Below are 12291 nucleotides of genomic sequence, written 5' to 3'. Positions count from 1 at the left end.
AAGGGGGACGCAATGGGTTCAGTGTAGCTTCTGTTTGATTTGTTATCATGTTAAGTGCCAATGATAAGTGCTAGATGATTTACTTGCAAGAATTGTGACAGAAGATGAAACATGGCTCCACCATTTTTGACTGGAGACAGAGATAGACAATGGAGTGGCATCATGCAAACTCACCAAAGAAATAGAAACTCAAAAGTGCACCTTCGGCAGGAAAAGTTATGGCTACTGTGTTTTTCGATTCAGAAGGACTCCTGCTTGTGGACATAATGCCACACGGAACCACCATTAATTCTGATGGGTATGTTGCAACTCTCAAGAAACTTCAAGTTTGACTGATCGTGTTCAACGACATCAGGAGAAGCAGGATGTTCTGCTATTGCACGACAATGCACAGCCATATGTCAGTCACAAGACCACAGACCAGATCAGAAAATTCGGATAGACGACACTGAAACATCCACCTTACAGTCATAAACTGGCACTGTGCGATTACCATCTCTTTGGTAAAATGAAGGATCTCTTCGCGGAACAAGGTTAGAAGATGGCTCCCTTGTGCACGCTGCTAAAGAGTGGATCAGACGTGTTGGTCCAGACTTTTACCGTGCTGGTCTACAGGCCCTCGTTCCTAGGTTATGTAAGGCAGTTGAAAGGGACGGGGATTATGTGGAAAAGTGACATTTTGTTCCTAAAGGATGTATCTACATTCTTTGAAAATAGCAAAGCTGTAGGATAAAAATATAATTTTTAAACAAATGTTATGTATTACTTTTGGAGTTACCCTAGTAATATAGGTTATAGTAAAGTACATAATAAAAGTGTTCACCCTTTCAGGGCCAAGAAGATCCCTTTTCGATTTCAACTTTTACTTTGATTTCATTCTTATTCTGTGTTGATATGTATTTCTATGTTTTCTTGCTATGAATATTAGACAGAAATACTATGTTTGAAGTCTTGTAACAATAAATAAGAATTTCATTTGACTTTAATTAATTTTTCCACAATTCTTCTACCTCTCACGAAATTATCAATGTAATATCATGAAATTACCAAGGTTATCACGAAATAACCAACCTTTTAGCTTAAGTTGTAAAAGTGGTTTTTGGCACTTGTTCAAGAACGTGTCCAATCTTTTATGTCTCCAGATTTGTACAGCAAATTATCGTCTTTTAGACGAAAAAATCAGAATAAGGATATATTTACACATTTGCATTTTAAATTAATTTACATGAAATTATCACGAAATTCGTTATAAAATTAATATTGTTTAGGTTTATTAAAAAATTATTTGAATATAATACTATGAATGGACAGAAACAATGACTTTTGAGATGAATGTCAGAGTATGTAACAAGACTAATAGGAAGACCTCCAGATTGGTGAGAGTAGTGGAACGTATAAAATATAATAGCAGAGTGAGAGGCTGCAAAACCACATTACATAGAAAAATCTAAAAAATGCTTGTGTTAATTCTTAATAAGCACAAACTTCCAGTAGGGGTTATATCTTTGAAAGGATTGAATAAAGCTGTGATGATGACCATAACGACGACGATGATGGTAAAATTACTTACTTATTTTTAACATTATCATTTTTTTCAGAAATGCAAACCTGGGCATGACTTCCTCCGTTGGTGGGAAGAAAACTCTCGATATTTTAGTAGAAAACTGGGGACGAGTCAATTTTGGAGTCCGTCCTAACTTCGATCAACGTAAAGGTTTACGACAGAACACCAAAATTTTAGTTGACAATAATGAAATCACAGGATGGGAGATAATCTCTCTCCAATTCAAATCTAAATGGGTGAAAAGGTAAAGTGCCCCGACCTAGAATTTATTCATTACAGGTATATTTCCGATAACTAGTAAAGTTGTCTAAAAGTAGCATAAAACTTAATTAAAGCTTTTTTTTTAGCAAATATGACATAGTATGTGAAATATTATATTATTATTACTGCTGCTGCTGCTGCTGCCGCTGCTATTACTCTTATTAATTTCAGTTTGGATGAATGGCACCCCGTGTCTAGTGAAATGACTGGCCCAAAACTATTTCACGCCACTTTGGAAGTGGACACACCATATGATACATTCTTGGATATGAGAGGCTGGGGTCGTGGGGCTGTATTCATCAATGGGTTCAACATTGGACGTTATTTCAGTGCAGGACCTCCACACACACTCTATGTTCCTGCCCCTCTGTTAAAGACTGGAACAAACCACGTAAGTCTTCAATATGAATACTTGAAAACATGAAGGTGATTACAGTTTAAAAAGTAGTAATATTTTCATGTATACTTTTAGGATTCCAAAATGTCTTAAGTTCTTTTTTAAGATTTTAACTTGCTTTATTCACGTTTTAATTTATCCTTTTCAAGCCTATATAACTGTTTAAGTTTATATAAAAGTCTCTCCTAAGTCTTGACTGAGTATCTGCATATGTTTTTTTTCATACAGGCTATTCCATCTCAAATCGACCTAAATATAGAGAAAATTGACCTTGCAATTTTTAAATACAATTACACTTTTTCGGTCCGTTGACAACTGTGATACAATGCTTTGTGCAAAGTTTGAGGCATCAGAACTTCATAGTGTTTAAATTAAAAGTATTTAAATTTAACGTATTTTCATAAAATTAGCAACTTTAAACTGTTGTGACTCCGAAACCCTTTCACCCAGTGATCAAAATCATGGTTTATTTTGATGCTGAGAAGTTAAAGTTTATATTGACTTGTAAACAGTTTTTCTTACTTTTTATGGAAATGGAGAAATTTAGATTTTTCTTCATTAAGACGCCTTTGCCCACGAAAAAAATATTTTAAAAATATATGGTTAGATTCCGCATTGAAAGTACAAATAAACACATATTTTTTACTGGTGCACCGTTGATAAGAAAGTATTGAAAATATCAAATAAAGAAAGTAAATAGTATGCGCGTGAACTAACCAGCTGAATGTGAGGCGGGAGCTAACCTAGGCAAGCAAGGCCAGAAGACAAAAACACGTGATGTTTCGTCTAGTAGCACATAGCTGGACTAGCTTTATCACAAGTTTTCATAAACACACACGCTCGCTTATCTTCATCTCTTGGCCAGTTCATGCGGTACTGCACCGTTCAAGTCTAGGCGTGTGAATATAATTTATTTAATACCCTCGAAACTTATTGCCGAGCCACTAAGCAAACAATGCCGAATCCCTCTTAATAATGCAAGGTTTTTTTCTTAATATTTTTTACATTTTTACAAATGGGCAAAAAGCCTAAAAGTAAGTAAAATCAGATTATCTGTCTCTCTGTATACAATAAAAACAAGGATTACTTCTTAATATATGTCAGCTTCAAAATAGCTCCCATTCAATGTTCTGCAGTAAATGGTTCTAGAGTTAAGAGCGCCGAAAGAGGCTTGTTTTTATAAAATACGCTAAATTTGTCACTTAACAATACGAAAACCGTTTGACTTTCGATAGTATATTTTTGAAAATGCACTCTCCTCAGCACCTTGTATAAATAGGGAAAAAATTAGAGTATTAAAAAATGCGAGGATTTTTACTGATTGATTTCATATGGAATAGCCCATACGGATCTAAGGCTGTCAAATTTATTTTATCAGTTTTTGTCATCTTTTCCATAACTTGTCATTCGGACTTAGGCCAGTTTGGAATTCACCTCTTCAATTACATATCATGATGTATGTATGAGTGTCAGCACACAACACTTGAATAAACCAGCAGCGCAGTAGCAAGTCTGCTTCATTGTTATAAGGTTCAGTGTTTGATTCCAATATTAGCTCTGATATTTAAAATTGACCATGTTAAATAAATTTGGCCTTAGATTTATAATCAGACATAGAATACACTCGAATTAATGCGTTCTTTGTTTCAGATTATTGTGTTTGAGCTGTTCACCGCAGGAGAAAAAATTTCATTCACAGAAAATCCAATTCTGGGTGCAGAGTAATATTCATTATTACAAACCAAAATATGACTGATGTTCCAAATATTGCTGCACAGTATAATGTTTTATAAGAAAGGTTTTTAATGTAAGATATTTACACTTTGTTTTAATAAATTACACGTTACAGACTTGTTTTTTATTTATGATTGAGGTTCTGACTGATACGTACGTCTATTATCGGGCAGTACATCTCACTTGACAATATGTGTCAGAGGAAGAACAATTGTTTGTATGCATCTGAAGTCTGATTAGTGGAAATGTAGCTAATCGGCTATTGTGTGAAATGGAGGGGAGAATGAAACTGGTCACCCTACCCCATTATCTCTTGGCCTAGTTGCCTCATGAATGATACCTTATTGGTGTCACTTATGAGGTTCAAACCTTTCTTCAGACATTTGACCAAACAGCAGCAGCTTGTTTTTTTATTTATGTAGATGTCTGTAAGTATTATTATTATTATTATTATTATTATTATTATGATTATTATTATTACTATTATATTATTATTATTATTATTATTATTATTATTATTATTATTATTATTATTATTATTATTATTATTATTATATTTTATAATTAAGAAAACTGATGTCCATTAATACACGCAACAACAACCCTACCATTACTAACCACACTTTGAAATAGAATTTTACAGAAGTTTTATGAGTAAATAAGGCGGATACAATTAAGGTACAGTAGAACCTTTATTATCCGTGGTAATGAAGGGGGTGGACTGAACAGTTAATCGAAAAAATCGGATAATCCGTACCATAAGAGATTTTCATAAATTATGTGCGTAGGCCTAATACTTAGGCCTATAATTTCCTTATTTTCTCCGTGGTCATATTTTTAACATGCTAGTTAGTAGATCAGAAGTTCACTAATTTAAGTCCGATTGTCAATGACGAGTTTTAGGGCCAAGGGTATCCTAATGGTTGATTGTGGAAAGATAGAAGTCGTTTTATAGATATACATTCTCGTACTTTATACACTGTATCACTGTTTTTACTTTATTAAATCGCGCACAGTGTAACCAGCGAATAGGGTTTATAAAGAATTGACACTGAGCGAATTTTCCTATGTTTTGTTTCTCTGTGCGCCAGCGGCTAGGTTCCACTTTCAAACGCTAGAGGTAGTATAATCGAGCATACGCTAAGATAATAATGAGAATAGAATTAAGGCACAGGATCCAAACATCGCCTACCTTATTGCATAATCCAGTGACGCTTTACTTCAAATAAATTCAGCTTTTCCTTATTTCTCAGTGACAAACTAGTTGTAATAATAATATTTTATATTTCAGATATAATACATTATATTATAAAATAATATAATACATTATAACATTAAGTATCGAATTCGTTTAATATTTGTATAATAATATAATATAGGTATATGGTTTTACTTCTCGTAAGAGTTCTGTTTTTCCATTTTCAGTGCTATCAAATCATTACATATTTTAATTGTTGTTGGGGTCAACGTCTGAACTCTCATTATAAAGGAACTCTAGAGTCTAGACATTACAGTTAATGAAGGATTTATTATTTTATGGATCCAGTTTATTTTATTTGAGTACATAATGTACCAAGATGTATTAATTATATGTGTTATATTTCCGCTGTGTCGATTGCTAGCTGGTGTGATGTCAGCGCCAACTCTAGGGAGAAAGCAGAATCTGACGCTCTAGCTGGCTTGAAGGTAATTGAAATTGGTCCGGCTACATCAAAGGTACCGACGCGAAGTGTCCATTCTTTATAATCCCTATTCGCTGGTGTAACGTAGTTTCGTACTCATTTGACATGAGCTACAGTTTCTCCTTTTCCAAACCTCTCGATTATTTCAATTTTTTTCGATACTAAGCACAACACGTTTTCTTTCGACGATCATGGAAGACATTTTACATAGAAAGTAAACAGTACAACCACTCAAACAGTAGGACAAATACTGATTGGTGCATGGGTTTGCAATTGTGTGAAAGTTCTTAGGGTCATTTCTTTAAAAGTAGATACCGTAATGACTATTTTACAAGTTGGAAAAAAACACCCTCTCCCACAAATAAGAAGAAACTGTTCCTGTTACTTGAAGAGCGTGGAAGCATTCTTACTAGACACTGTGTAAAAGGTTTCTAATAACTCTTTAAAGTAAAAATACGTACTAACAATCTACAGGACTTCATATTTTGCTCTGCAGCAAAAAAAGGGAGGGGGGAGAGAGAGAGAGAAAGTCGGATAATCCGCCGATCGGTTAATAGGGTGACGGATAATCGGAGTTCTACTGTAATAAGATGTTAAAATATATGGTGAAACGAGCATTGAGTGACTTCCGCCAAATTTGGAATAGACACCGACTGACTTCAACTGCTACCGTAGAAAACAAAAAATCACTACCTGCTCAAGAGCGCCACACTCAATCGCTTTCACCTTCATCTTGACGAGAATAAAAGCCTGAACTAACCTAACCTGTCACTAAAATCCTAAACGAACCTAACCTAACTTGTCACAGATTCGCTTATACAAGGCATAACAAAAGCCTAAACTGTCCTAACCTAAGCTGTCACAGTTTCGTATATGCAAAGCATAATAAAAGTCTAAACTAATCTAACCTAACCTGTCACTAAAATCCTAAACTAACCTAACCTAACCTGTCACAAGGCATAACAAAACCCTAAACTACCGTAATCTAACCTGTCACAGATAAGTATGTAAGACTTAATAAAAGTCTAAACTATCCTAAGCTATCATAATATTCCATTTTCTTATCCCTACACACTTCCTTGAGGTATGAAATTGGCTGAATTTTTATCCCGCTGGAACATTGCAAACTAGCATGAAACGTTCGTAATGTCTCGTAAGTTACGTTAGTACGACATGTCTGAAGATGCATATATCCGCAATATGAAAAGAAGTCACTCAATGCTCGTTTACCGAATATATCTATTAGATAACGATTACAAGTGGTGATATCATACTGATGTAATTTAAAATATTTCTTCACCTGCATATTATGTTCCTTATCAGAATCTACATAGATGTAATAAATAAATGAACTGAAAAATACATTCAAAAACAGAGAAAGCATGTTTAGAATATTTAAAATTAAATTAATTAAATTACTGATATTAAAAAATGAAAAATCTTGGAGAATTGATATGTCTGATGTGAAGTACCGTACTGTAAGATTTTAAATAAAGTATAAGTTCGTGTGATACATATATACTTATGAAGTAACAAGGCACGTAATTAGTGCAAAGAATAACAAAAAAAATCAATCCATCACTCAATCAATCTTCTTAATGTATCCAGCCGCTTGCTGACAACATAAAGTCCACTATAGTCCACTGTAATCTATTCAGTGTTTGTTTTTCACGAGAAATGAGGGGTATTTTGATCTTCATTATAGATGCCTGTTTCTAGTAGCCAGAGTTGGGGTGTAGTCAATATATACTGCAGGGCTGTGTCTTCTGCAACTGGTACTGATGATTTTAATTTACTTCTTTTGTGGTTTATGGATGGACAGTATAGAAGAATGTGTTCCAGATCTTCATCATGATTATTACACCACAGACAAGTAGGATTATCAGAAATGTGAAATCGGTGTAGGTACAACTGAGTGACAATGTGACCTGTTCTGGCTCTTGTTAAAAATGTTTGAACCTGTCTGGGCAAGTTTTTGTACATTTCCAGGTCATTTGGTTTCTTTTGTACAGAATGTAAAATTTTTCCTTTGTCAGAAGACAGCCAATTGTTGATCCATAGGTTTGTAAAATGAGACTTTACTGAAGCAAAGGCATTGGATAGAGATATCACTTGAAGAGGTCTTGGTTGCAAATATGTTGCCTGTTTTGCAATATTATCGACTTTCTCGTTTCCAGGTATACCACAATGGCTAGATAGCCATTGAAATGTTATTTCCTTTTAGAGTTTTTTTTAGTTCATTTAGTTGTTTCTTAATTGGAATAATTCTATGTGCATATAGGTTTGGTACATATTTAATTATATTAAATATAGCCCCCTTGAAGTCGGTAAGTATGCAAATAGATTTTTCAGAAATTTGAGTAACACACTGAAGAGCAGCATCAATAGCTAGCAATTCAGTGTCAAGACTGGAGGAGGATGAACATGGTATGAAATAACTTTCTTGATATTATGGAATATAATACCCTGCTCCTGATGTCCCATTATTAGGATTTAGAGATCCATCTGTATAAATTTGAAGGTGATCCTTATATGTGCTGCAGAGTAGTTCCATGGCATCTAACATAAAAAAAAAAAAAAAACTGACGAACACAAACGCCAGAAATCAAAATCAGCTGGAACAGCAGTAGTTCGAAGGACACTGAAGATGACACCACACCGGTGTCAGAACGGGACCCGTCCATCATAGGTACATAACCTGTTTAAATTTTAACGTCCTGGTTCAACTAATATAGTTTCGAGTTGTAATTTTTGTTACAATTTTTCTCAAGTGCTACGCAGAAAAATGTTCCACGTTAAAGAATGGTGTGGTAATTGTGATTATTAGATAGGTATGGATCCAGTGACATACACAGAATTTTGTCAAAGGGGAGGGGGTCATTATTAAAATTGTTTACAGTTTACATTATAGGTATTTTAAGTTTTGTGTATTATTATTATTGTTATTATTATTATTATTATTAATCCTGCGTCATGGTCTAAGACATCCTGCCTAGTATTCGCGTTACGGAATGCACGCTGGTTCGAGTCCTCATGAGGGAAGAAATTTTCGCATGAAATTTTGGCCAGTATATGAGACCGGTGTCCACCCAGCATCGTGATGCACTTGGGGAGCTATGATAGGTAGCGAAAATTCGGTTTCGCAAACAAGCTATAATGGCTGGGGGGATCATTGTGCTAACCACATGATACCTCCATTCTGGTTGGATGATCGTCCACCTCTGTTTCGGCATGTGGACGTGAGGTCAGCAGCCGGCTGGTCGGTCTTGGCCCTTCATGGGCTGTAGTTCCATGGATTTACTTTACTTTTTATTATTATAAATATTATAAAATTATAATAAATAAATAAATAATAAAATGTGAACTGTCAAATGCACAAAACGTTAAAAGAACATTTCACAATAAAGTCAGAACTCAAACTAACGGAACTGGTGAATACCGCTCTTAAAATGAGTTTAAAATCGACAATGCACAATATTTAACATCTGCACTGCAGAACTGTCAAAACATTTTAAATTTGTTTCACAACAAGTTAAATTTCATATTTTGTAGGCTTCATTTTATTACAAAGTCGATACTAGGAGGTAGATCTCTCTATAATAAAGGTAGCATTGTTATAATTCGAATGTACAGCAATACCAAGCACATGGATTATATTGAAAGAGGTATAGAAGGACTATGCCTTATGTCGATGCAGATTTTGTTACTCTGACAGTGAAAAAATAGAGAAGGGAAAACGATTATGGATGAAAAATATTCAAATTTAAATACGTATTTTTTTAAGTTGAAGGGGGAGGGGGGTTCAAAGGCCGGTAACCTCCCCCCTTGCATATCCCTCTGTACAGTTCCCTTCAAAATTTGAAAACTCGGTCACCAAAGTTTCGAGATGGGCTGTCCCTGATTTATCATTTTTTCTCGTCATTATTATTGAAATGTTGAATATTAATGGTAGCTGAAATCCTTAGAACTGATAAACTAAAATATTCCTTTTTCCGTTCCATCTTCTTACACTATAAACATGGGGAGAATTGTTTTTGTGTTGTTTCTTTCTATACATCTATACACAACTTTTAACACTGTATCACTTCGGAATATGTAGGCTATGATAAGAACTTTCTTGTGTTAAATTTTAACGTACCTTGTTATGTGGTGTGATGTTTTTATGGCTTTTATCCGTTCCGACCTATATTTGTGTATTAAATGACTTGTATTGTCTTGATTATACATCTTGATTACACAACTTTTAACACTGTATCACTTCGGAATATGTATGATAACATCACACCACATAACAAGGTACGTTAAAGTTTAACACAAGAAAGTTCTTATCATACATATTCCAAATTGTTTCTTTCATTAAGGAGGGGGCGGATGTGTATGGAATTTCACTGTAGTTTAATCATAAGCACGATAGATGGGCGTGATAGATGGTCAGAAACAATACATTTATTTTCTCAGAGTTGATGACAACATTCCAAAGCGTAGATACTAAATCAGGGATTATCTTGCCATCATAATTATCTAATCATTATACAATAACTTGTCATTTCGTAATTGGCGATAAAAAGTACCAAAGGAGTAGGCGTCGCAATATCACTGTGGCTTCGTATTCAGAGGATCTGGAGCTCGATTCTTGAAGTTAATGTAGCAGTTAATATTTCCGTAATGTTCAACGTACAATACATCTTTCCCCGCACCGAGTATTGGCAGTCCTTCCGGGATCCATGGTGAAACAAAAATTGTCAGAATTTCAAATGCGTGTTGTAACAACAGTATGAGCCACAGCCGAATCCTAATGTTATTAGTTTTTTTTATTGGGTTATTTTACGACGCTGTATCAACATCTAGGTTATTTAGCGTCTGAATGATATGAAGGTGATAATGCTGGTGAAATGAGTCCGGGGTCCAGCACCGAAAGTTACCCAGCATTTGCTCGTATTGGGTTGAGGGAAAACCCCGGAAAAAACCTCAACCAGGTAACTTGTCCCAACCGGGATTCGAGCCCGGGCCACCTGGTTTCGCAGCCAGACGCGCTGACCGTTACTCCACAGGTGTGGACTGTTATTAGTAGTTAGGCATGAACCAACGTAACTTGCGTGACCACGTCCAATGATGCTACCTCCCCTCGCTATGGGCATGAGAGTGGCGAATTGGCGTATAAAATTATCAATGCTGCGCGGCCTGTCAGTAATATTTCGGCATCGAGAGCAGCTACAGATTTATAATCGCAAGTTCTGCAATATTAAAGTGACTATTACACTTTTACTACGTCTTACTACTTTTGACCAAAAAAAACGGTATCAAAGAACGTCTTTCAACCAATCATGGCTGCTTATCGCACAATTTTATCACTTCCCTAGCATTTGTTTATTTTTATCGCTTCCCTAGCATTTGTTTGTTTTTATCACTTCCTTAGCATTTGTTTCTTTGTTTGCCCACATTTCAAACTGCAAATTCTTTACGGTATTATAAAACATGCTTTGCTATCGTTATTTGTTTCCCGCATAGATAGTCGACTGAAAATGGCGGCTCCATTCAAACGTTTTAGTGAAAAGTACTTTATTTCTTCTAATCTTAATATACTTTCTTCTGTTTTATCACCTCCCTACCATTTGTTTCTTTGTTTGTCAACGTTTCAAACTGCAAATTCTTTACGGTATTATCATAGTCTAGTACATAGTCACGAAGCTTGAGTTATGAAGATACTAGGAACAATAGACTGTGCCGGTACTATTTCGCATTGTCTGTAATGAGGCGATAATAGCGATCCTAGTGGTTAGCAACTATCTATGGGTGCATATTTCCTACGTATTGAGCTTCGTGACTATATACTATATAGACTGTGGTACTATAAAACATGCTTTGCGATTCATTTGTTTACTGCATAGACAGTCAACTGAAAATGGCGGCTCCGTTCAAACGTTTTGGTGAAGCTAACATTAGTGAAATAGAATTTTAGTAAGTCAGTACTTATTTTATTGTATTAAAGTACTGTATTTCTTCTAATCTTTATATACTTTCTTCTAATCGTGTAATAGTCAATTAAATCCCACTCGAGATTTTATTTTCTCTAGATAAATCATAACCTCTAGTGAGATTAAGTTACTGTTGATAATAGACACGTGTGATATAGGTACTATGAGTGAACCATTAGTAATTTCGAAATGTCGCTTCATATTAAAAAAATAATATTGCATGCCCTTAATTAATTACTTCTCTTGCCATAGACACATAGGACCGTATTCATAGACATTTTTAGCGCGGGCTTTCGGTGGATTATCAGCGTTTTTCGTATTCATAAACCAGTGTTACCGATAGGATATGATTTGAATTCTGTACTAGTAACCAGTGGATAGCTGGTGCTAGCTTAGTACGCTCGTAGCGCGTGCTGCGAAATGTCTATGAATAGCACGCATAATGTCCACTTATAAACCGAAATAAAAATAAAACATTCATACCAACACAAAATATGTAGTTTTATTTCTGAAACTGGGCGATGTATTCTATGTGCTGGTGTACCCCTGATACAGCACAGACTTTTTCTCCATAGTGAAATCTGATAACTGATGGGAAATTTTGGGTTTATGTACTTTGCCGTAAATGCATATATACGTTTTGAGCTACGCTTCATTTTCTTCATCAAAGATGCATGG

At 35.0% G+C, this 12291-nt stretch overlaps 1 protein-coding gene across 1 annotated transcript in view; it reads left to right on the top strand.

Moving 5' to 3' along the window:
• Window positions 1–12291, top strand: part of LOC138702272 (uncharacterized) — a 65435-nt gene that overhangs the window by 28457 nt on the left and 24687 nt on the right. The window contains exons 10-12 of the mRNA XM_069829853.1: window positions 1599–1808; window positions 1997–2216; window positions 3873–3936. Of these exons, the coding sequence (XP_069685954.1) occupies window positions 1599–1808; window positions 1997–2216; window positions 3873–3936 (494 nt within the window). The remainder of the gene's footprint in view (window positions 1–1598; window positions 1809–1996; window positions 2217–3872; window positions 3937–12291) is intronic.

This window comes from Periplaneta americana, chromosome 6 (genome assembly GCF_040183065.1).
Source record: "Periplaneta americana isolate PAMFEO1 chromosome 6, P.americana_PAMFEO1_priV1, whole genome shotgun sequence".
In the NCBI taxonomy this organism is placed as follows: domain Eukaryota; kingdom Metazoa; phylum Arthropoda; class Insecta; order Blattodea; family Blattidae; genus Periplaneta; species Periplaneta americana.
The sequence above is the reverse complement of the archived record's forward strand: the minus strand, read 5'-3'. Positions and strand labels throughout refer to the sequence as shown.